At 40.1% G+C, this 27,420-nt stretch overlaps 1 protein-coding gene across 1 annotated transcript in view; it reads left to right on the top strand.

Annotated features, from left to right (window-relative positions):
* The window catches only part of schip1 (schwannomin interacting protein 1), a 270,451-nt gene that overhangs the window by 1,957 nt on the left and 241,074 nt on the right, over positions 1-27,420 (top strand). The window contains 3 exon segments of the mRNA XM_042486621.1: positions 6,212-6,279; positions 10,293-10,379; positions 12,595-12,736. Coding sequence (XP_042342555.1) covers positions 6,212-6,279; positions 10,293-10,379; positions 12,595-12,736 — 297 coding nt within the window.

The raw sequence follows: 27,420 nt of genomic DNA, 5'->3' as shown, positions 1-27,420 counted from the left end.
AGCTTAACTCTGTGAGACACCACATCAGAGGTGCTTTATACACAGAAGAGGACATGACGAAGACTGGTGAAGGACTAACTAGTAATTGGCGTGTGAAATATGAGTTAGGATAGAAATGCGGGTTATTGGATATGGAGGCCGCTCCACTTGCTGTGTCTGTGCGAGTGATTCAGATTCATTGCTGAGGCGTGAACCCCCTGAGAAACACATTAATCTATCCAGCTATTACCCCATAATCAATGGGACAGCTGAATTTTACGGCCACGGGCCCTTGTTGTTAACCATTTTACACAGAGCTTATTTAAATAGCATGCCAGAGGGGGGTCACGTTTAATGGGGTTAAGCATGAAATATACAGCACAGGTGACACTGTTGACACAGCACTTGCAGCTGAAATCTTGAACTCATTCATCAATATCACACATGGAGCCCTTTGTTGCTCCTAATACAGTGAACATGCAGAAATTAATGAATTTGTGCTCAACGGGAGCAGAAATCCAGTTTACTCAGGTGTCATTCAGACCCTGTATCACAGCACAGGGCAGCATCAGTTCACACACACAAACCGTGGGATTCACACACAGATACAGCACTCTGTAATATATAGTGGGATGTACACAGTGGGAGTGTGGTGCCAGGGAAGGGTGTCATATTTCAGAAGTGCATTATCGTCTCTCCCCCAGTGGGACAGAGATGTGCTGAGTGCTGTTTCCACCAGCTCACTCAAACGCTCCGCGATTGAGTCGTAATAACCTGTGCTGGAGTGAGATGAGCCTGCACACTGACAGATAGGTGTCTCTCAGCCCGCCACGGTCATATGATGAAGAAATATACATCTTCTGTATGTGTGTGTGCATGTGTGTGCATGCTCTGCCTCTTTGCCACAGGAAAAATTTATCTATCTCATGAAAATGCAAAATAACTCCCCCAAAAGATATACAAAGAGGTACATATGCACACATACACTTGACATTTTTTTTATACTCCATCCCATCACCACGTCTTGGGAGGCTGGTTTGGTTTGAATAAGAGAGCTTTGATCACTGATGGAAGCCCCATTGACGATGATGGGCACACGTGTGTGAACACGCTTTCACTCCCTCCCTCACCATATGTTAACCAGAGCAGCTCTCCATTGGTTAATAGTAGCTGGGGGAATAGTCGAAAGCGCTCCTTTTTGCATTTTGATAGACTATATAGTCATTTTCTCACTCTCACATCTCCTTCATCTCTACTCGTCACACCAAACCCACCTTTACACTCTCTGAGATGTCTTTCTCTTTTTTCTCTTCTTCTTCATTTTAGAATATATGTATAGGCTCCACTTCCGTCTTATTGATACCATCTCTCTTCTCTCATTGTACAGCCCAGATACTCTCTTTCCAACCTCTTTAAAAGCTCGACATTCTTCACTGCAGTGTCGGCTCAGCTCATAGATCAGCTCAAGTCTCATTGGCTATGTTCACATGTAAAGCAAATGTGACCCAAATCTTTTTTTTTTTCCTTTTTTTTTTAAATGTAATGTGGCAAAGAAATCAGTTTTTTTTCCAGTTTCATATGTGGTTCTAATTCTAATACTGATATTCTATATATATATATATATCACTGTTGATGCGACCTCTGTGAAAACGGTCATGTCGAATTTGGGTGTTTTTCGAAACATCCACGATTTTTCTCCAGTCATCACTCACTGCATAGGAGCAGTTCACTCATCATACAGAGTTAAAGCTGTTGAAACTACAGAAGGCTGCCGTAGCCAATAGAGCCCAACTGCTAGGTGCTTTCTGACAGGAACAGCTTGCCTTTGCAAAATGTTTATTTTTATTATTATTGATAACTAATTTATTTATGTGTCTACATGTTACTGCATGTTATAACACTTAGCTGTTCAAACAAACTGGCCCTTGCAGGATTGATAACGTTGTCTTAAACATGCTGTAGCAGCATTTTCGTGAGGCATTAACAGAGATATTGGAGAGTAAGTTTTTGCGGAACTGTCGCTTCCTGAAACCCTCCACATCACGGCCCCACCGCTCTTGACTCCTCTCCCAACCACACCCACACCTTTCTTTCCACAGAACTGCCAGCTATAACTGCTAACAGAGCAAGTGGACGGAAACTGGATTTGTATGATGGCCAACTATCCTGAAAACAAATGGCCATTCAAAAAAAAAAAAAGGCTCCCCCAAACAGAAAGATGCAACTAATTAACATACAGAATGACGTCTTCAGAGCTCCTACTATGGCGATCATTTGTAGATGAAGCCCTGGTGTGTATGCTTGAAATGGATCCTCTAGGGGAATCGTTTCTCTTGAGTCATACCTATAAAACTTGAGTGCGGCTCTAAAAGAAATGAGTCTGTCTGCGTTTGATGAACCTCCTCCATCTAGATATGAAATTAATCTCGCATCTGTATGTAAGCCTTTTCAGTGTCACTATTCCTTATCTGTGCCTCTTAGGTCAGTTTACATCTCCTGCTCCAGCCTGCTATTGATGGCTGTGTCACTGCAGCGGCCTGAGTATTGTGAGAATGTATAGGTCTGTAAACGGTGTTATCTGATCAGTATGAAGCTGCTTTCTTGCTGCAGCTCTTAGTAAATAAAGTTTATCATTTTGATTCTTTGTCAATTTACGCCTCCAAGCCTGAGTGTCTGTTTCTCTGTGTCCTGCTTCCTCTCAACTCAAATAGGGTTTAAAAGGCTTGAGCAAAATGCCTTAAATGCATCCATTTCCCTCAGTAGAAAATGCTTGTTTTACCCTGTAGCCATAACACTAGGATAAAATAGCATTTCAAATCGTGTAATCACATGAGCACATCAGTAACACCTCCATCTCTCAGCTGGTTCTTTTTGTACTCAGAGACTCAGGCGAAAGACTAAATGTTGACTTCCATATTACTCCTCGCATGCGCCACGCGTGTAAATTGATTTCCGATGTTACGATTAATGAGCATCTCCACTGCTACAGGTCTTCCCCTGATTGGACATTTCCCCGGGCTGATCAGCCAGTCGAGCGGCAGCCAAACAGCCAATAGTCTAATGCAGATGTTTCAGCACATAACCACACTGCAATCAAATCCTCTGAGATCAGATTGACGTGTGTGTGTTTACATGCGAAGATGTATGTCGGTATGTGTGCATGCAGGCATCTTGTAGTGTACTCAGGTGTGTGCTGCGTTCATGTGCTTCTACGTGTGTGGGAGTTTATCTCACTGAGACAAACACAAGTCTGAAGGGCACATCTCACACACTCAAGGGAATAAGCTTTTGTCTTTGTGTGTGTGTTAGTGGGAACATTTGGGTGTGCCTGCCATTAATCTCCGTGATAGAACTAGGACTAGGAAATTATGATTTTAATAACTCATCAATTAGAGGGCAGTGGACTTTCTTCTATGCGCTGTTGTTTTCTTCCCCGTTCCTTCCTGTTTTCCTTCCTTCCCTCATTTTTCAGTGACATAATGCTTATTACTGTCTACCTTCACCTTCCCCAACCTTTCAGTCCATTGATTGCCCTTATTTTGATGTTGAAAATAATGTGATTAAGCTGTTTACAATCCCAGCAGAATGGAATTCTGTTAATATCCCTGTTTTTGTGCAATCATGTATTCAGCTATTGATTTAACAGATTGTCATGTACGCTATAGACTGCAAGTAATGTGTTTTTCCTATCATCAGCTGCAGCTGTATTGCTCCCTTGGTCTTCCTATGCTATTGCTCTCATATAACTTTGGTGCATTTTATCCGGTCCAGAGACCCAAGACATCACAGTTGGTTATAAACACACAAAAGATAGTTGCTATAAAAAAAACTGTAAACAATGACTGCAGCTGCAAAAAATGACTAAAAGAATGTCAGTGTTGCAAAAACTCAGAGGAATAACACTTTATAGTGAAGTGTGACGGTAAACTTTTTTTAATGTTTTTTTTTTTTTAATGATTTTCAATATAGAACAAACACTCAGTACCTCACTTAAACATCTTGGCCAAGACAATAATTACAAAAAGAAAAAAAGAAAAATACAATAAAAAAATCAAGTCCTAGGACTTCAACATAACCAGTAAACTATACACAGCCACAGAAATTTTACTGTTGCATTGTTTCATTACAACATTCTTGAGATTGAGACAATACATCCATCAGCTCTCGTTTTCACACATCCTATGTTGGTGCACATCCAACTCGACAGTCAATTTTTAATCATAGTATTAATGCTCTTAATGTTCGTTCAGTAGCATAGATAGACAACTGGTTGTTATAATGTCATTCAGATGTCTCACTGTGGCTTTAAATTACACATTTCTGTCATTTTAGCACTCCCCTTATGTGTATATTTAATCATATGAGACTACTGTCTATTAAAAAATATTTCTATAACAGATGTATTTATTTTCGCTCCCACCACCATCGACATTTGTCATGGATTCTTATTTTAGCTCGAGCATCTGGATGCAGTCTGCAGTTAATACAGCAGAGCACTTGTTGATACAGTTATATTATAAACCCCTATTGGCTTTTTGCCTAGCATCCTGAACACTTAATCCCTACTGGCTTTACTGAGAGACAATGCAAGAACATTCAGAACTGTTCAACTAATGCCACAACATTGCAGTAGCTGCACTACATGTGCCCAAAAGTACTAAGCTGAGAAGCACACAGATACACGCACACTATTGGTCTAATGATGCATTGTGGCACAGTTTAAAAATGTGACAATGTATATTGTGAAGAAAACTAAAACAACAACAAAAAAAGAAAACAGAGTCTGATCACCTTGTGTTTCCATACAGCACCAATTTGGTTTGCTTATCTTAAATGTCACAATTAGAGGACCAATAGGGGATAGAAATTGAATTGAGAAATTGAATATAGTATTTACAACAGTGTTTTCATTTTAGAAAATAATTTTTTAAAAAGTTAGGGAAAGAATATCAAGAAAAAGTGTTATGGATAAATTAAATTTATAATGATCAGAATTACATCTTTAAAAAATTGTTCTAGGGTTGTTATACTTTTGAAGAACTTCTTTTTTACTTGTTTTGTTTATTTAACATTCTTTTTCATTTTTCATTTTTTCTTTCTTTGGGTCATATCTTCTTTCAGGGCTCATTACCTTCTTACCATGTTTTTGAAATATATCAAGCCAATTTGCTCAGGTTTCAGGGGTTTAGATGTCCATCAGTTTTTTCTTTGTTTTTTTTTACACAATTTTATGTGACAAACTAGCAAACAGTTGCTGATCCAGTGAAAAAATAAGGTAGAATTAGATAAATGTAAGCCCAGTTTTCACTCTCTTTTTATCTCTATTTTAGCCCTCACAAACTCTTGAGGAAAATGTCTGTCTCTTCAGCTACACTTTGTTTACCAGCTAGTTGCTTTGTCTGTCTGCTATTTGGTGCTGGGCTTATAGAGCAGCCCACAGCAGCTATAAATGAGGATGATGAGAGCAGTGAGACTGATCTAAAGTTATGGACCGTAACACCAAAACAGGAGCTGAGGGGAACAGCTGAGTCGGGTGATAATTCTCTGTGGGCTCAACACTTTGAGGGCCACCTTCTCATTTTGTGCACTGCAGTCATTCAGTCCTGTATCATACTGATCTGTGAGCTAAAAGTATGCTCACACCCTTGATGTACACACAAGCACTTGAAAAACAAACATGGACAAACATGCACAGCTTGCACCCTGCTGGCTAACAGAGATGAGTGAATACTAGAGATGGAGTGGAGCTGCTTTGCCGCTCTCGGAGGACATCCATCTGTCCGGCCCCATTGAGCTTTATAGCAGCTGCCCCAGAGCTGCCTGAGATGGGCCTCACCCTCTGGCCTGCAGCCGGTGTTTGGCTGGTTGGCACCTGCAGAGCACACATTCGCTGTTATGCATCAGCAATAGCATACACACACCCAGTTGTTTTCCCTACCACGATATGTGTTTATGATTATTTATGTCAATGTTAACAGACCCAGACAAGCTGTGTCTCTTAAGGTTAGTAAACAGATAACAGAAAGAAATCATAAAAAAGAACAGTTTTCCTCTGTTTAGTTATGCAGGGATGCCAAACAGACAGTATGCGTGGGAGGAGAGGCAATTACACATACACGAAATGGTGCTGATTTAGTATTGTACCTTATCAAATCACAGCTCCTCCTGTGTCACATTCTTGGCAGAGAGAATTAAAAACCTTGTTGACATATCGGTTCTTTTCACCATGCAGGAAGAAGTGAAGAGGTATCATCGCTACTGCAATCACAGTGGAGGGCAAGCAGTTCCCAAAGTGGAGAGGTAAGAGCTACACAATATTGTCCCTACTGTTCCATGAAAAATGTATTTTATTTTATGGGCAGCACTCAATCTACGATGAGGATTGTACACTTTAATGTAAAGCCCTCGCTCTGTCATATAGACCCTCATACTGCCATAACAAGGCCGTACACTTGAGCATGAAACTCCTTTATGGCATCCTCTTACCAGTGTTGGGAGTAACATTGCAAAAGTAACGCCGTTACAGTAATGCATTAAGGAGTAATATAGCTAAGGCATTACTGATTAATTGTCTGTAATATTATACCCGTTAGAACCCCAGTAACGCGCGTCACGGCGCATTTTAACCCAAAATTAAGTGGCGTTTTATTTTTTTAAGAATTCACCAACATCGCGAGACATTCCAGCACCGGAAACAATCCCGCGCGTGAGAGTGTTTCCTGTTGCTGAAGTTCGGTGGTCGAAGTGACTGCAGGGACGGATTACACGTTTGCGAGATGGACGTACTCCCATTATTTTCAGTTCGTCAGAGAAAAGGAAAAGAAAATAATAGTAAAATGCAATCTATGTGCGACACCGAGGGAGCTCTCTACATCGCGAAATAGCGCCACTAACTTGCAGAAACACCTGGACAGGTTCCACGCTAACGCTAAGCTAACCGACAGAGTTGCAGGCGTGGGGAAGAAAAAGAGTGCGGAGGACGAGACAAAGCAACAGAAATTACGTTTCTCTCGGTCTGCCGTGCTGCTTGAACCCCGAGAAGTTAAGAGACTCGTGGCAGGGTACAATGTTGAAGATATGCAGCCTCTGTCTGCAGTAGAATCGCTTCTGAGCAAAATCCCCGTCAACACCAGCAATAACAAGGTAAGCTAACGTTGCCATAGAGACTGGTTTATATACAGTATAGGTCACTTGGCCATCTTACTTACCTGGGTATTGACTATCATAGCCATCAAGGGGCAGCAGCAGCTTTCGTCCTCGGCTGTGCAGCGCCTTATTGCTGTAGCCTATTAAAAGGATCACAGATGCCAGGGAGGCTGGCATCACTTCCCACATGTCAGCATAGAGTAGAGATGTTTTCATTTTCGTATGAGTCAATTAAAACGAAAAGTTAGTAACTGTGACTTTACCCAGGGTGGTCAACTCTCACGCCCCTGGCGTGTGAAGCACGCATTCACCGTCTGTCTCACACTCTCAAGCTGCCCAGGCAAATCTCACGCCAAAACACTGTGACAGCAAAGGTGTTGAACAATCATGAAATGCAGTGAATGGCTTTGACCCTAATACAGCTGAGTATTTGATAACAGAGCTAGGTTTTGTTATCACGGATCAAACAGCTGATGGTCCGACAGCAGCCAGCCAGAGAGAGACACAGTCTGAGCGGAGCTTCTCCTGAAACAGCCAAACATTCAGCGATGCAAAGTGACTCTTTTAGACTTCTACAGTCTATTTTCAGACTTTTGATGAAATTATTTTGAAACACCAGGACACATCGCCCTGTGTTTCATCTAGCAGCTGGCACTTCACTCTTATTACCAGGTGCAGATGTAGTGATTTGGGGGCCTGGGGCCACAGGCACATTGCCTTATTTTCACCCTTTCTCTAACTGGAGGTGTTTGCAGGCTGTTGGCAGCTTTAGAAGAAGAAGACCTACTCAAAACATTTTTTTCCAAAGTAAAACAATTAATAGCACAAAGCAGAAGTTCAAGTCAGTCAGGAGAGGTTGGCCTATAATCAGCACAATGTATTTAAATTCACTTGACATTTGTTGAAGATGAAGCTTTTCATTCATTTATAATTCTGGATAGTTTCATAAATAATAATTCATAATATATTTATTACAATGTTAATGTACCATGATCAAATGAAACTGTAATTGTCCTCCTTTTTTATTTCTTAGATAATAACATTAGATATTTTAATGTTACATTGGCAGCCAAACTGGAAATTTCCCCAGTTTTCATTTCTGAAATCTGGTAACCTTATACTTAAGCACAGTACTTGAGTAAATGTAGCTTTATTTAAATTTCACCCTAGTTAACCAATAAACATTTAACTATTTAAAACTGTTAAATGTGTAATGGTAGCAGCTGTAAAGTATTTAACTTCCACTTAATATTAGCATTTAATGCAATAAATTAATTAATAAAAGAACAGAAAAGAAAACAAGATTGTGCGTCTTGATGTGTCATTAGGCTATAGGTTACACTATAGTAGGCTATAGCTCTATTGTGTGTCGTATGATATGAATAGGCCTAGATTTTAAATATTTGCAGTATCTCTATCAAAATTTACCAGACTTTGATCCTTTGTCTGCTTTTGTGATTCTGTCAGTAATTGTTACTTATTGTATTGTGCCATGAGCCTACACTGCACCTATTATATCAAGGTTTTAGTAGCCTTAGAGGCCTACATTGGATGTGTAATGAGCTGTAATAAACTACATTTTAGCATTATTGAATGTCTATCATTCTTCTGCCGTTATTTGGTGAAAGTAGTAAAGTGTAAAGTAGTGTAACTCATTACAATTCAGAGACTGTAATATTGTATTATACCTTCTTAATTTGAAATGACAGTGTACGTTTGTGCTTCAGCTTTACATTTGTGCTTTACACAGGGATTGTGCTATAGACCCTTCTTTAATTCCTCCTTTTTATTTTTGCACGGAAGCTAACTGCTATTAGCTGCCTTTTAAGTCTTCCTCCCAAACCTAGTGCAGGGGTGGACTGAAACATTTTCTCTGGTATTTTTTTAACACAGTCTTTCAGCCAATTTGTTCAGCAAATTTTCATTGAGTTATGGCACCAATTACCCACTCCCATTGGGACCTTGGATATCAGTGTCTGCACACCAGACTGTGCTCTCATAAATATTTAATTAAATTATGACCAAGGTGATGTTATGAGCTTCACACTCTTCATCAGACAAAATACAATGCAGAGACACATCTTCAAATACCTATGAGACCAGGTCACCTGCTCCCAGTCGTCTCCCTTCCATAAATACATACATGCATATGGACAGAAACATATATTACACAATTTTACATCTGGGACCAGGTGACCTGTCAGGTGCTCTCTCAGGTGACCTAACCTAGTGGTCCAAAAGTGTGTCTCTGTATTGTATTTTGAAGACTGTAAAGTTTAAAACTTCACCTTTATGGTAATTTTATTAAATATTTATGGGAGCATAGTGTAGTGTGCAGACTGTTTTTTTAGTTTCTTGCATGATTCTTTTATCCAGCACCTAAAAAAAAGGTTGCAAAAGCATGAACCTCCAGATGATAAAGACTATCATCTGGAGGTGCATGCTTTTGCAAACTTTTTGTCCAGGGTATTGGTCCCACTTTTTTCCCCTCACTGTAAATACTGACAAGTTGATCTTACATAAAATAATGTAAATGTAAGAAAATATAAACATTAATCTTAATTTATGTTTACATTATATCAAATTAAGTTTACTCAAAACTTAGCTGTGTTTACTTAATTTTGTTAAGTTATTGCAACTTAAAAATGGTGTGGAATTAATTATCTTGTTCTTTCTTAGTGTTAGCAGCTTTGGTAAACCAAGTTAGTCTGACTTAACATGATCGTGGAAAAGAGGATTTTGCCGACAATGAAGTTAGGAGATCTGCAAGTTCTGGTTTGTTAACGTGTTTAAGAAAATACAAATACAAAGTCACATAAACTAAAAAGATTGACTTAATTCAACTTATCATTTTTAAGTTTCAACAACTAAACAAAATCAAGAACATAAAACTAAATTTTAAAGTATTCTTAACAACTAGCAATAAACTAAATATAAATTAAGACTAACAGTAATATTTACCTACATTTTTCAAGGCAATTGGTTTCCTAGATTTTTTTTAAGTCAAATCAACTTGTCAGATTTTACAGTGCACTGTGACCCCCCTGGGGTGAAATATAAACTTATTGTTATTTGTTTTGGAACAAGAGTGAAGTTGCAAGCAGTGTGTGCTGCCTTTTTTGTTTCTGACCTCATATTTCTGTTTATTTGTCTTGTTATTAACGAAGAAGCCGTCCTTATAAGAGTGAGGAAGAGGATGACAATAGCCCTCGTCATCATGAGCGACAACAGCACCTGGAAATAAAGGCTATTGTGTGAGTATCAGCTGTGGTTTCTGTGTGTATCTGTTCTTTTTCTCAGAATATCTGTGTTTTATTTCCACATTCTGAGTCAATTTCAAATAGAGTGTCACCCACGTTACCCATGACCTTAAAAGTACATGTTGTGCAGGAAAGATCAATTCAAGTGTGGCTTTAATGCAGTCCTCCGTCTGATAAGTTTTTGGAGCTGGGGTCAGAGAGCACTTTAGTGCGTGAACCCTCGTAGACTGCCATCTAGTACCTTTTTATTTAAACACACACCCATGCTTTTATAGGTTTAACAGGATAGGACAGCTCCCGCCTCAGGCTTTCAGTTCCTCGAAAATCGAGGATCGAGAAAAGAGAGCCAATGTTTCTGTGTAGAGTTAACATGATTGGGGTGTAGAAAGGTGAGACGGATAGTTTAACAAAAAAAAACAAAAAAACGTCAGTATAAACTCTTAGAAAAGGCAGAGGAGTGGGAAGCATGGGCAGATAGACAGAGCAAACGGGGAATAAAAGTGGAGAAAATAGGGTTTGGAGAAGAAGGCATGGGGGTATTGGTTTTGGAGCAAGGAGTTATGGCTTAATTCAATTTGTTCCATTTGGCTCAGCTGTCTATCTGCTCCACTGGAGGTGAATGTGCTTCTCCATCGGGTAATTGATCCTACACTCCATCCTGGACCCAGGTGTTGGGGTGACTACAGGGATAAAAGAGAGTGGAAAGAGAGATGGGGAGAGCGATCTGTGGAGCTTGAAAACGGGGGGGGATAGGAGAGGAGAGGTCAGAAAAGTGTTTGTAAGAGGAAAAAAAAATAGTTGAGAAAAAATATTGGGAGAAAAATGTATGAAAATGGCCAAGAAATAAATGTGTAAGGGAGGTAATGGAAGAAGACATTGAGAAGTTTAGACAGAAATGAGCATGTGTGACATAATTTTTATTTATTTTTTTTTTCAAATCAGAGAATAAGATATTTTCACAGTTTCCCATTGTTCGTTCTGGTAATCACCCAGGAGGTTTTGAGCCAACCCAAGCCTTGATAATGCTCCAACATCCAGTCACCTTACATTGTCTGGAGAATATAAACTTAACTTTTTTAACTGGATGCCCAACTTTGTCCTCCAGCATGAGAACTCCAAACCTCAATTCAGCCAGGGTTCTCATGGTCATGGAGCGCCTGGAAAAGTCATTGAACTCCAAAATCTTGTTTTCCTGGACTTGAAAAGTCTTAAAAGTTTTGAAAAAGCTGCCTTCTAAGTCTCCCACGGTGGGTCACAAACATAACATATACATACATACACACACACACACACACACACACATATAACGAATAAAAAAGTAAAAGTCCATGGATCCACCTTAATGTAACATAATAGCAACTTCATTCTCTGCATCTGTTGATGTAACGTGGCTCTAATACGACCGTGCGTTTTGTTAACCATCACGTATGCATCTTCATTTTCTCTCCGCACTCTGTCTCTCTCTTCATGTATGCCAGCTATGTGGAATTGTGTTTGAATGCAGTTTGAATCTTATATTTTTCAAAAATGCTGGGCAAGTAGGGCAAGAAAAATAATGTTGTTACTGTGATTTAACCGTAGGGTTAGGAATCCCAAAGTTTCCATACATATATCCCACTCAAACTTTTAAATCATGGCGGATTTTTTTGATTGAACACTTGACATGGGCAGACTATGTGGTTCAACAGTCAATCAGAGCGGCCGTGCACACTGTAACCCTTTGAAACCTGAGCAAATTACCTTGATTTATCTTACAAATACGGGAAAAAAGCAATGAGAAACTTCTGAAGAAATTATCCAAAAATATGCATGGGCAAGGGGCCAATACAGATGTTGGCTATTACTCCCTCTCTCTGGGAGCTCTACTACTCCATGTCCATGTCCGTGTCCATGTCCATGTCCGTGTCCATGTCCATGTCCATGTCCATGTCCATGTCCGTGTCCATGTCCATGTCCGTGTCCATGTCCATGAGCATGTCCATATCCATGCGCTGCCTCCAATAATATAATTAAGGTGATGTAAAGGGTACTCTATAGTTGTGTTTGTATTATTCATTGTGAATGGTCATAGAAATTTAATTATGAATCCTTGAAAAGACATGAAAAAGTTTGCAAATTTTATCCATGAAAGTGTGTGGAAACCCCGTTCAGCTCAACTTTGGTCATGAGATGTAGATGTCATTGATATCTTGCCCACTTGTGTTCCCAGGATCCAGCGGGCCTGGCGTGCAAGCACATCCCGCAGAGGGAGCTGGCAGGGACAAGACAAGAACAGCAGCAGCCACCGCCGGGGAGAGACGGAGCCTTCTGAGAGCCTCCAGGACCCTGTGACGACCACCGATATTTCTACGGTAACATCACATAAAAAAATCAAACAGACAGCCATATGGTGCTACATGAGGCAGGCGGCGAGAGATGTAGGCATCTTTAAGTTATCTGCTGTGTAGTCTGAGTTATCAGCTGATTGACTAATAAAGAAGAGAGCAAAGGGAGGGAGCGAGGGAGCGGTGTTTACCTCTAGTGTCATCTGGGAGACCACAGGGGTCGTATTGGTGGAGGTGGATTGGATGCCAGCTGGCACTGTGCCCAGATCTGTAATTAGCCGTTAATTAGGCAAATTTTCAAAGCTGGTTGATTGATTAATGAAGTGCCTCTGCCCTTGTCCTCCCCCCTCTCACCCCCCACCTACCTCCGCACCCCTTTCTTCCCTGGAGGGAGCGCGGGGGAGAATTAAACAGTGCTCACAGGGCATGGCAGCCAAACAAAAGCCAGAGAAAAAATGACTGTATGAGCAGCAGATAAACAGAGAGAGGAGGAGGAAGGAGGGAGAAAGAGACAAAATCAGGGGGGACGGGGGGAGGCAGAGATAAGAAGATGAATGCAGAGATGTGAAGAGATGCCTTTAGATCGCCTCAAGTTCTAAGTGACAGACAAGGACACACTGACACAAACAGACAAACACACACACACATACAGTCTGCTGGTTTCTCGGTCTGTGTTGGCTCTCACAGTGTAGTAATCACACAAGCTACCCGCGCACGCCTGCCCACGCTCTCTGCAGAGACTCAGCACAGAAAAATATGATGTCATGTCTGCATACTCACTTGTGTGTGTGTGGGAGGCACTTTTTCCCACTCTCTTTTTAAGCAGTGCTTAAGAAAAGAGAGATTCACTAAGCAAGCAGATGGGCTGGTGTCCTGGTGCGACACTGTATGTGTGTGTGTTTGTGTGTGTGCTTTGTTTTTAGATTGTTTGTTCTGCTTGAAAGAGTTTGTTGTTCATTAGCACAGCAGCAAATGTCTTCCTAATTAGAAAGTTACTGTAACTTAAAATCGAAGACAACAAAGACACAGTGTTGACTTTGTAGGTGGCTATACTGCGACTTCTGTGCCCACCTGTTTAACACTGATGGTGAAATGAGGCTCAGGAGGTACAGCGGGTTGTTCTGTAATCCGAAAGTTTGGTGATTCAATCAACATGTTTAAGTATCCTTGGGCAAAATAGCCTACTGAACCCCAAATTACTCCTGATGGCTGTTCCGTTGGTGTGTGAGTGTGTGTGAATGGTTGAAAACTGAGTAGCAGGTGGCACCTTGTACAGCAGCCTCAGCCACCGCTGTATGAATGTGTGTGTGAGTGGGTGAATGTGACTCATAGTATAAAAGCGCTTTGAGTAGAACGACTAAGTGCTAAACACGTACATGTCCATCCATTTACCACTCAACATGAGTGTTTTTATTGGATTATATTACTACTCTGCTACATTTAACAGGGAAATGTTGTAATTTTTACTTCACAACATTGTCGTGACAATATTGGAATTTCTAACTTTGATACAATACTGTAAAGTTTTTTATACAAAGGGGGAAAATGACAACGAGTGCATGAGATTTAAAATGCTTTAATGATAAATAGATATTATAAGAAGACAACTTACTTTTATTATTAAGTATACTTTCTATAGCAGCAGAGAACGGCAGAATGATTGTAGTAAACACAAACAATCATTTTTTTTAACATGAATGAAAACATTCTTCTTGTGGTAATATACATGCTGGTAAACCTTCAAGATACATTAACACATTTAAAACTGAATAAAGTAAAGTAACCAGCAAAATAAAAAACAAACAAAAAAAACCCAAAAAAACAAAAAGAAGTCCATTCTGAGGAAAATAGGAATAGAAACTATTTCAAATATTCAGAATTAATATCTACTAATAGATCAATATTTTTACACTACAACACTATTTATTAGACTGCTATAGCTACAGGTTACTTTACAATCTACTGTTGTCATAGCCATGCCATTTAAACATTTATTTTTTTTCTTTTAATTTTGTCATCGTGTTAGGGAGACCATTCTCTTATATTAATGTATTAAAACCTATTAATATATTATGTCCACAATTCTGGAACTATACTGAATATAAAAAGTCTGTAAAGAAAGATCCTTTTAGGATTAAACACTTTTTATCTTCCAAACTGCCTAACCTTTTCTCAGTTAGAAACTATTTTTGGGGGAGTATTGCTGGGCAGGTGCTGCCGGTTTTCTCTCCCGTGCATCACTCCTCCTGCCTCCACTTCTGCCCACAACACACGCTCTCCTACCTCTCTTTTTTTTTCTTAACATGGCTGTTTCTCTTTTTATCTGTGTCTCCTGTCTGGCACGCTCTCTCCTCCGTCTGTCCTCATTCAAACTGTATCGCTCTCCTGTGGCTGTTGTGCTCTCTGAAGGACTGACATTCATCAAGTGTAAGGCCAGGGTGCCACATTATACCTGTCTGTGTGTGTGTATATGTGTGTGTGTTGTTTGTGGATGTTCATGTGAGCTCATGTGCTTGAAGGACCTTGGTACTGGCCTGTAGGGGAGGGGTGGAGGGGTAGGGGGGGGTTCAAACATACTTCATGCATATTTCATGGAACTCATATTGAACACTATATACACACACACACACACACATAGATAAGACACTGCAGCAAAATCTGAGGTTTTTCTCCCTCATCTGCTTGAGTATAGAAAAATATCCCCAATCCACACTGCAATTCTCAAAAGACCTCCCAAGAATTCGACTGTTTAAATCAATGTCAGGTTGTCTTTCAGCATGTGTCTTCCATATATTGTAGCTGTCCAGCACTGGTGGGTTAAAGGCTTCTGTAACCCTAGACCCAAATGCATTATTCATACACAGAGGGGCCAGGCCCTACATTCCTGCTCTGGTCAATGCCTGGCCCGTTGATGGTAAATCAATAGGTCTGATGGTTCTTAACACACTGCTGGCCTACCTGTGGGGGCTTCTGTGTAGATGGGTATTGGGTTGTTCCTAAAGTGTGATATCATATCCTACAGTACTTTTTTATTTTATTCTTTTTTATTTTTTTGTTATGCAAAAAAAAACCATATACCGATTTACAACCCTGTCTCACTCCTGACATGTCAAAAACTGGCGCTTGGTCCTTGGCCCTCTGCATAAGACATCAAGTCATGGTGACACTGTTAGTGGCATTATGAGACACACCAGAGCGCATTTTATGACGCTCTAAGTAACTGCCTTTGTATTAAGAGCAAGAAAGTCCACATAGGGAGAGTGGATGGATCAAATGACAACTTTCAGTCGTGAAAATGCTGTCCCTGTCTCCTGTGACACCAAATGTCAATCAAGTTATTTTAATAACGACATGGTGTGGTAGTTTTGTGTAGCATACAACAATAGTGATATATTTCATGTGACATTGCATTACATTAATAACAAACTTACTTCAAACCATGATGTTTTTGCATGCTTTTATTGCCTAAATCCAAAGAAGTGAATCTAAGTTTTTTACCCACATTTTAAGTTTATTTTGCAATGAAACTCTCATGCATTCAGCAACTAGAAACTGTATATTTCCTGTAAAAGCAGAAGTTTATTTTGAAAAACAAAAAAAAACAAAACAAACAATGCTTCTAACAAGTGTAAATTGCCACTGAGCATCCAAAACTAATGCTGGAAAGGTACCTAGAGTGTCATAGTTCGACGTATAGGGCCACTGACTAAGCGCTGTTGATTGACAAGTTGATGATGTTGAAACATCATTTTATCTTACTTGTTTAATCTAACTAAAATGCAAGAAGTCTCTGTCTGTATGACTGTTGCATTTTTCTTAACAACTGTTGATCTGATCAGCTTTACACATGGCAGGGATATTGCTGAGGACCCAAGGAAATGCTGTCTTGAATGCGAGTGTTTGAGCTCTATGGGGCATACTTATTTGCAGTGTGTTATCTACACACTTGTGTCTTGAATTGAAAGGGGACCCCTATAAACTGTTACACTGCTTAATGGCATACTGGGTACAACTTGCTTTTCATTGCTTGCCATGTAACATTCCACAGCAGATGAAGACAGAGAGAATGGAGATTTAATTTTGCAAACTCAAACATTTCAAGCATCAGTGATGCAACTTTACAGTGAGAGAATGAAGTCTTTTGTTCCCAGAAACAGCCTTGTTGCAAACAGCTAGCTGTTAGCAAATTATGTATTTACTGTAGCATTGTATTCACCCAAATGCTTTGTGTGGTTAAGGCGAAACACTGAGTGCAGTACTAGCACTGACACCCATGTTTTTACCTCTAGGCTAAACTTATCCGGATAAATAAAAAAAAATCGATACCTCATAACTGATTGGCTGCAGTTTTGAATACAGATGAGTTAGCGATATGTAGATAATGGTCAGGCATCATGCACAATGTGCACAATGTGCTCAACATTTAGTTCTAAAACTGCACTTTTTGTAGGGTGATATGAATGTGTGCTTAAGTGCATAAATGTGCATTTGCATGTGAGTGTCCATACATGCTGACTCTGTTTCTTGAGTGGATCCCTGTGATTCAGTGTGGCCCTCTGGGATGGCTCTTTGAGTTTTTTTCAGAGACACAAACCTGCAATCAAAGCTGAAGTATTGCGATGAGAATGAAAATGAAACGCTTCAGTGCTGTCTGTGGCTGTCATTACAAAGAAGCTGCTTCTGGGCTTCCTGATCACTACTGAAATGAATTCAGTGATGAATAGTTAAGAGAAGTGCAGGACTGTCGGTGTTAAATACAGATAAAAATACATTACATCATCTATGCTCTGTTTTTGCGGGTGTAAATGTGTGTGTACGCGACTGTGTTTGCTAACAGTGTTTGTGGACATTGATCTGTTCCTATCTTTGTGACATGTGTGCACGTTTCTCCTCCTCCTTTTATGGGGCCCAGGCGAAGAGAAAGTGTTGGTGTAAGCATTCCTGCAGCCTGCGTGGGAGATCATTCTCTCATCTCTCACCACCAAGAATCTCACAAAGCGTAGTGACGGCTTCATCCATGCCTCCACCTCTACCCCCCTTAATCCCTTTTTCCCACCCTCACTCTATGTCATCCCTTGCTTTCCCTCCTACCGCCTCCTGACGCACATGCACACATCAGCGTTCCCAAACACACACCAGTCCCCCGGTTCTGAAGACAGATGCTAACAGATTACTTGTTTTATTAGTGTCAGTTGGTGTCTCATTTGAAATGAATTTATATACCTCTTCACCGGAGTTGACATCAGTCGGGCTTAACTCATTTAATAGCCATGACATTTGCCTATTAGCTTATTTACTGTCAAAACAGACTTGGGCTCAGCTGGTTTCCCGAGAGACAGTAACTCTCGCATTTGTATCCGTTAGGGAGGAAAATGTGATTGCTTGTGCAAAACATGAACTCCAGAGGAATATTCTATTCAAGTACACACACAGAGACATGGAAACACACATTTAACTCTGCTGCACAAGCTTATATTAGAATAGACTTTCACTACAAATTGTCCTTGTTTATAGATTATATTTTATCATATTTTGGGAAGATGTCTATCTGTTTTCTAAAGCGCTTTTGTCTTAATTTGATGCAGTTTGCTGTTATTGCAAATTGCCTTAATATAATATGGAATATATGCATTTACTCAGCTCTGGGGGGGTGACAGCTTAAGTGTGAAAGGGGGCTGCAGCCTTTGTACATGGGGTGCCTGCTCTGTCAGGTGAGCTACCAGGCGCTCCATAATAGTGATTTCTAACAGTCTTATTTATGCCATGAGTGAATAGAAAGCTTGACAGACATAGCAATAATAACTAAGGGTGTTTTCATATTAGGTATGATTGATTTGTATCATGCCCAAGTACGATTGCCCCTCTCCCCACTCCCTAGCCACAGCTTAAACATTAGAAATATTGTTCGGATCTACGGACCTGGGTCTCTGATGTGAAAGCCACCTAAGAGGGGCAAATGTTCGTTTTCCTTTATGTTATAGAGAGAAACGCCATACTATTTTTTTTTTACACCGCATTCATTATCACAATGCTTATAGTTGGTGTCAATTAAGGTACATTCATAATTGGCTCATATATGTTGTCTTGAATTTGAAAAATCATCGAAATCAGTCGAGCCAAATTCTCAGCCATAATGAGATAGACCGAGACTCAGAGGTCTATCTTCTGTGTTGACTCTGCACCAAATCTAAATATCTGACAACAGGCTGATCGAGGCCCTGGTCTGTGCATCCCATATATACTGTAGCAAATCTGATCAGCGCCGGCACTGGACAGATGGTGACGCACATAGATGAGATATATTCCTCTTCAGTGGCAGTAAACTCAACACATGCGCCTGCCAATATAACTGCTATATTCAGAGCTTAACAATATACTTAACGCTGACAAACAGTAACGGTAACCGCGATAAACAGCGTGACTACTACACATACACACAGCGGGGGAAGCCTTACAGAGTAAAGCTCATAGCTCCTCTGCAGCACAGGTAGGCACACAGTGACACACACTGAAGAATCCAAAGAATTTCAAGGTATATTTTTTGAAAATCAGCACTTCGACAAAGATGTTACACCTTAAAAGCCTTCCAGTGGCTAAATGGGCATAATTCCCTCCTGGCATGTCTTTAATTAAAAAAAAGGATGAAGGATATGTGTTGCAGACATGTACATTGAACCTGTGAGCCATTACAACACTTATAACACCCCCCCCAACATTTTTTATCTGCTTTTGCTCATTCTGTATGAGCCCCCAGCTACTAAAAAACACCCTCTACTTGGGAATTTTCAGCATGCGAGAATCTACATAGACAGAGTGTACTTAGCCTAGCACACACACAATCTCATATCTAAAAAGTGATGCTCCAAAATAGCCATTGATTTCTCAAAAGCCCATAGGGAAGATATCTGAGAGATTTATCATGGCTATGTGGTAGAGAGGGGAAACGAGGAGAGGAGAGAGCTGATGTCTCCAGGAGGCGCAGAGAGAACGATGAATGGCTGTAAAGCTGAAAAGGAGGAGGCCAGGCAATATAGAAAAGATGTGGTGGATTTTGGAGTGATTATGAGGATAATAACTCTGCATTAAAGCCTGTGTTTGTGTGGGTGTGAGATGGAGTGTGTGCGCAGGCGCAGGTATATCTGTCAAAATGTCTCATTTCTTCTTCATCGCTTGCTCTGTCCAAACTGCGCCTGATTAATTTAATGTTGACCATTACATCTGTGAGCCTGGAGGGAAACACATACTTACATGCTCACAGCAAGTTTGTGCACACAAATATAAACACACCACCAGCCCTCAGTGGCACATTAAGAGCATCTTGTGACCCCTCAAAAAAAAAAAAAATCAATGAAAGCTGTTACACAAATGGAGAAAAGCTGACAACTGAAAAAGAGCAGAGAGCAAGATAGATCTTGATTGAGGATGTTGAGGAAGAATATGGAGTAAAAAGTGAGCATTTTAGCTCTTTACAGTCTCACTTTATGGCATTCACTGCTGCTTTTTAGTGAGCACACACAGGATCCTGCATCACTTGATTTGATATTTACAGCAGGCTCTGCGCAGCATTACAATGAGAGCAATAGTTTACAGATGGTGTATGGGGATTTGATTGGATGCTGTAGCTCACTGCAGCCTCCCACTGAGCTGCTAATTGGTTATTTATCTAGAAAACATGCAATTTAGCTGACATTACTTAAACTAAACAAGCATATAGCATGCTCGCATACGGCCTCACACAGACATGGATGTGACACATATATACACATAGACAAACTATAAAGAAACATAAATCTGCTGCAAGGGTCTTCCAACCATCTGCAGCAGTAATAACAATCTGGTACCTAAGGCTATATGCTCTACTGTTCTATTACAGCACACTTCTCTCTGCACACACCCTTTCCCTCCAGTGCTTCTCTCTTTTCCCCATTCTGCAGCCTCCTGTTTTTTTTTCCTCTTCATTCTTTCTGTCTTCTGTTTTCTCTCCCCTCTTCTTACTCCCTTCATCTCAGGGCCTGTCCCCCTCTTTAGCCCATCTCATAGGCAAATAGGCTCACTCCTCATGACCAGTGAGTCCGCTGTAATGAGATCCTTGAAGGAGAGAGGAGTAGCGTAAAGAGCAGAGGAGGGCAGCACTAAGGAGAAGAAGAGTTGGGGGTTGATCTCCCTCTCTCACTCCATCATCTCAGCCTCCTCCCCTCTCCTCCGTTCATCAGCCATCTACCATTACTGTCGATTAACCAGATCAGAGCCGTCATAATCCTCTTCTGACAGCCTCTCTGCTGTGTGTACAGTACACTTGGTGGGGAGGAGGGGCTAAGGGAGACAGAGAGGAGAGGGTATCTGGATTGTAGAGTGAAATCAAAAGCGTGTGCATATGTAAGAGGAAGCTGATGAAGAAAAAAAAATGCAGTCTAGGCTATGAGTTACATGTTTTACCTCATATGTAATGCAGCAGGTCCATAAGTAATTTTCTTCCTCTTTTGTTTTGATCATTGGCACCATAACCACAACCCTTAGAGAGGGGGACAGCTTACAAGACAAATCCACAAAAACCACTCTCATAGGGCTTTTGGGGATTGCAAGCTCCTTTTAAGTTTGTTTGTCCTGTGTCTTTAGTAATCTCTCCTCTGTTATTTAGCTTCAGTTACGATCATTCACACATTACTTCTCTCTCCATCGACCATACGGAGGCTAAATAGAAAGGAGTGATGGGCCAGTCAATGACTGTTAAACTACAGGCTCCTCCTTGATATCATAAAGTCTGGGCCGTGACAGCTAGCTGCTGATTGTCTCAGTAGTCTGTGCCCTAACGGCGAGGCAAGCTTCTCATCACTGCTCTCGTGTTGTAGTAGCGGTTTAAGTGTTCAATTTATGAGTGAGCACGATATCTCGAGAACACCAAGGATTTTGTTCAAATTTGGCACAAACATCTTTTTAGACTAAAAAGTGAACTAAATAGAGTTTGGCAGTTAAAGATCACTCTGACCTTGCATTCATTCATTCTCTTGAACGTGATATCTCATGTTGAGGGAATTTCTTCAAATCTGGCACAAGCATCCACTTTGACTAAACAATGAACTGATACGAAGGTCAAAGTTACTGTGACCTTGCATTTGTAACATTCTTGTGAACATGATATCTCTTGAAGGCCTTGAGGGAATTTCCTTAAATTTGGCACAAACGTCCACTTGGACTCAAGAATTAACTGATGAAAATCAGACGGTCAAAGGTCACTGTGACCTCAGAAAACAGGTATTCGGCTATACCTCGAAGTATGCATACGCTAATTATTACAAAATTTCACACAATTGTCTAACAGGATAATATAATGATGAAGTGATGACGTTTTATATGTGAAAGGTCAAAGGTCAACTTTAGTGCGGCATCATGATGTTATGGAAAACATTTCTGGCCATTTATTTAAACATTTATTAACCAATCATTTTTTATTACTTTGAGGCAAATTTCTTGACCAAACATTTTTTTAAACATCTGTATATGCAAGAAAAAATAAGAATAAAAATCAATGTCAAAATTTAGGCTTCTAGTCAGTTTCTTAAAATAAGGAGTCAGTTTAAAAGTTAAAGTCAGAAATAACTTGCACACACCATATGCATATCTGGCAGCTATCTGGCTAATGGTGAGCACGACCTGAAAAAGCTGGCTTTTGTCTTGTCTTTTGTGAGAGTTAGCCACCTTTAGTACCCACAGTACCTCTGACTGAAATATCTAAACATCAAAGTGTTGTTTAACCAATGTAGACTTTTCTGAGTAGATCTTAACTGAACCACGCTGGTATTCATGAAACAAATACCCAAAACTTTAACAAAACTTTTTTGTTTTTATTTATTTTTCACAAAAAAATACAAAACCAAACCTCCAGATCTAGAAATTAGAATTTAAAAATTCCATGACTCTTCCAGGTTTCTTATGACTGTATAAACCCTGCATGGTGGGTCGTCATTGTCAAACCAGTAACAAAAAACCCTCCAGAATTATTCTTTAATAAATTGAATATTGGAATTACTCAATACAGTTCCAACGCCATGAATCATTTTGTTTCCAACAATGCTTAGGTTTAATAGATGGACACAAGTTGCAAGAGACTCATAAGGCAGCAAGTCTTATCATCCTCTCCTCTGAGCTTGCTTTTCGGTCCAGCTTGCAGCTGCGGGGCTCGGTCGATCCTCAGTCGATGTTTTCCAGTCTAATCTCATATTGAAAACTGACCTTGTGAGATTTACGTTTGCTTCTGCAAAGCTAACCTTTAACCACTCAGTCGTGTTGAATGTGTGTCCGCGCGTGCGAGTGTGTATTTGTAATATTGAATAAGTCCGTTAAGTATGCTAGTGGAGGCTCTGAAGATGTCCTGTGGTTGGATTTCTCACAGGCACATTTGATCTCTGTCTGCCCTTTCTCATGTCTTTTTGATCTACGAGTCAGGGATGAAGAGAGGTTTTGTCCTCTAATTTGATGCACATACAGACTATCGGGTCTTCACTGCATCACAAAGAAAAGAACATTGAAGGAGTGAAAAGACAGATTTGAGATCGCTGTGGGCTGAATGCCAGGCACTCCTCTAATGTGGCCCATATGCATGTTAACGTGTAAAAACAGTGGAAGTACTGTTGGAAGTGAGTGTGCTTCAGTGTGTTGGGGAATCTTGCCAGCCAAGAGCCTTTTGCTTTGAAGTCATGCCTTTGTCTCTAATAGATAGTTGATTCTTTGAAGCCACTGTGAAAACACTTGTATTTGCATATGCATCAACTATAAAGGCACTGCACAGGCATGTGTGTGGAAGGCATGTGTGTGCACCCACGTACAGAGCACCTGTCTAGTTGCCCCTCCAGCAGTTTAAATATTGGCCCAGTGTGTCCTCATAATCTTCTACCATCACCATGGTAACAGTGAACTTGCTCAGGATGTCCTTATTTACTTATGCAAATGAGCTCTCCAACCTGTCAATCACAGTCCAAAGTGAATTGTAAAATTTCAACCAAAAAGGTGAGAACTATCAGTTATGTAACCTTCACAGAACACCTGATGGTCCAAAGCACAGGATGTATACGTTCCAAGTGCTCTCTGTAGAAATCAATGCGTCCTTAAAGGTTTTTGGAGCTATAGAAAACATCATATTACCTCATGGTCATGTTGCCAGTTTTTAAATTAGAAATTTTACTCTTGTTTTATCTATTTATAATCTAAAAATCTATTCTTTATGTTTACTGTTTTTATAACCGACTTTTTTTTTATTACTGCTGCAGTGTCAAATACCTGTGTAAGCTTTAATCAGACACAGCACCATTTCACCTTCATTTGTTTGCTTTATCTTGTTTGTTCACACATTACACATGGTAGAAATGCTTTGGGAAATTAGCAGGAAAGATTTGCTGCTTTTTGGTCTGAGTCTTCTGTAGCCTTTTGCCGTATCTCTCTAGTCTTCGTTCAAGTGCTTAACCTCTTGAGCTTGCATTTGTTTATTCTTTTTTGAGATACAAGAACCTTTTTCACCTTCCAGCTTCTTCATATCTCTCGTCTTTTCTTCTATCCACCTTGCTTTACTCCACGACTTCCCTATGCCTTAGTAGCTCAGCTCTTTCCTAAAACTCATCCTCTGGGTATCATATTTTCTTTGCAAATGATTACAAAGAAATTTAAAAACAACTTTCAAATTTAAACTTCTAGAAAAACTGGATTTGTTGTGCAATCCATTGCAATATTTGTGTTAAAATGTCAAATTATGCAGTTAAATTGCAAGGTAACTTTGTCTGTTATTGGCTAATCCATTTGGGATGAGCGTCATCACTTCTAAATCTGATGCTGTATTACCAGCATGGATAAAATGGGGTGCATGCATGTATCGGTTATTGTACCAATAGATTAGCATGCCAACCCTCACCTATCAGTCCGGATATTTGGTTGGTGACCGAAATCACTGTTGCAAGCAACCAAAATAAGCTCCCTCACATGGTGCCTGGGCTCACTTATAGGGGCAGTGTGATGAGCTCAGACATTTGTAAGTAACTCATATTGAAACCAGTGCTCCTTTGCATTTAAAAGAGACGGTTTTGGTGATTCAGGTATCTAAGTTGGATGCCTTCAAGTGGGAGGAGACCCTGGGGCAAATCCAAAATATGCTGGAGTTACTATCCAATCTGGTCTGGGGACACCTTCCCCAGGAGGAGCTGGAGGAAGAAGCGAGAATCGGGAATCTGAAATACTTTGCTTAGCCTGCAACCAGAGTGCATCATATCCTCATACAATGGATCATATGATATCTTACAGTTACAGTTATGAACACTGTTCATATGGTGTCTTACAGATTAGTGCCATGATCTCTTGCAAATTGCACTCTTAGATTTAAGGGTGCCAAAATGGTTCTTCCTGGAGGGCTTCGGTTCTGCTCAGAGCAATTACATCTAAAGAACCCTTTTTTTTTCAAGAAAGGGTTCCTCAACAGTTCTTTGTAAGACCAAGGGTTTCCTTTAAGAACCCTTTTCATCCAAATGATCCCTTATGGAAGAAAGAGTTCTTCAAGGATTGTTAAACAAATGAGTGATAACAGATCCCCACGTCCTCAGATATTCAAACAGCATTTTTAAATGCTGATGTATGTGGAATCCCCGAAATGAATTGATTTTACTTGCGTTCTGCCATAGTTGATATCCTAATCATGTCATACCATACCATCCTACATGGTCAGGCATTGGCATTCCTATCCCTACTGTGGCGCTGAAGTCGAAAAGGCAGTCATAACATTTATTTTACACAATCTTTTTTTCTTCTTGTACATGGAACCATCACACTATAGAAGGTTCTCTGTAGAACATCTTATAGAGGCTTGAGGGTCGGTCCTTTCACAGATGATTTTATGCACAACCCTTTATGTTGGGTTTGCAGTAGAAGCTTCTGAAAGGGTTTAGGTGGAACCTTTAGAAAAGGTTTTACAAGGAATCAAAAAGGGTTTTCCTGTGGTGACAAGCTAAACAACCCACTGTGGTTCTACTTATGGTTCCACTTTTTAGTTCTACTGGTTAGGTTAGGTCAGGTTAAGGAGAGAGTAATTTGGGCACTGTGACTTGATGATACAATGAGAGGTTATGTATGTGACTTAAAATAACTCAATGTTGGCTTTCGGTTTCGAACAGGACAGGAACCCCAGGTCTCCAGGGTGAATGTTTCGTGTTTGTTTGGCCTATTCACCATTGACCTTCCTCCCTTCATGGACTTTGCTGCTCTTTATAAAATGTGACCTGACTTCCTCCTTCATTGGTGTCATATAATGGACAGCCTGCAGCACATAAATGATCACAACCTCCTGGCTAAGGCTTACTTGGGTTATATATACAAAGTAAAGCGCATTACTTTTCCTAAGTATGAAAAGGGAATGAGAACAGCCTGCTTCGTAACAAGGATAAACATCAGAAATACATAGATGATAGAAGATAGAAAACACTATCACATCTGGGTAACTTTGAAAGGTAATATCGATTGCTGAGCTCAATGGCATTTTGGATTATTGGGTCTGGTGATTGTGATTTCTGAAACGCAATGGGATCCTATTCATGAAGCCATATCATAAGGCTAATCAGTAATGGCATACAGGAAACACTCTGGGTCTGCAGCCACGCTGTATGGTTATGACTACTCATGAGTTCCTGTTCTGTGAACATAATGGTGAATGCGTCTCTGTGTGAGGGAGGTTTACGATTCTGTTTACAGTAAAACTTTTTGATTTGAGGAATGACATCATGTATTAGCTCCAAATGTTCCTTCTCCTTCAGTCATTTAGCAGATGCTATTTCTTGCCACAATGTGAACCGGGGATGAGAGAGCAGAATTAGTATTGAAGCTAAATACCAAGACAGTGAGGAGTGGCACAGAGAGGAGAGAAAGATAGCACATTAGGAGAAGGCCGACCAAAGTAATTTCACTAACTGAACATCATCATTTCTCGACTATGTGCTGCTGTTGACAGCACAAAGATGGTGGCATTGGGGTATTCCCATATTACACTAACATTTTGCACTTTGTGGCCAAATCTTGTTTTTTCTCATGTCTGAAGCACACATTATATTTAGTATGTTACTGTCTTTAAATTGTCTTGTATATTTGATGCAGTTCTATGTTTGCTTGGTTGTTTTTTTCCCCTTTGTTTTCTTTTTTGTCTTCCCTTCTTTTTTATTTCCTCCTTTTTTTGTATTTATTTATTTAATTCATGGTCATGTTGTTGCTGGTTTAATTTTTTTGTCTTGGTATAATTTGTTCCTTTGCCTATATCTACAGATCTTCTCTTAGTTAATTTTACATATTCATGCGAAGGTTTTTGTATTGTATGTATGCTCCTCATGTCAAAAACTTCAAAAATAAATCATAGATTAAAAATAAAAACACGGATCCAACTACAATTCTACAATTCTACAATTTCATTTAGCAGACGCTTTTATCCAAAGCGACGTACAACACAAGCAAGAATTTAGACTTAAGGAAAAAAACCCTTAGTAAGTGCAAAAAGTGCTTCAAGTGTGATTGGTCACAGGTATTGCCGTCTAGTGGCAGAAGAAGCACCAGGCGTCTTTCGCATGCAGAGCGTAGTGGGCGAGAAGGAGAGTAGACCTGGATCAGGGATTCCAGGTAGGCTGGAGCAGTTCTTGTGATTGTTTTGTAAGCCAAGAGAAGTGCTTTGAATTTGATTCTGGCTGCCACTGGAA

The sequence above is a fragment of the Plectropomus leopardus genome, chromosome 5 (assembly GCF_008729295.1).
Source record: "Plectropomus leopardus isolate mb chromosome 5, YSFRI_Pleo_2.0, whole genome shotgun sequence".
Classification (NCBI taxonomy): Eukaryota; Metazoa; Chordata; class Actinopteri; order Perciformes; family Serranidae; genus Plectropomus; species Plectropomus leopardus.
Note: the sequence above shows the minus strand (reverse complement) of the source record. Positions and strands in the feature narration are given on the sequence as shown.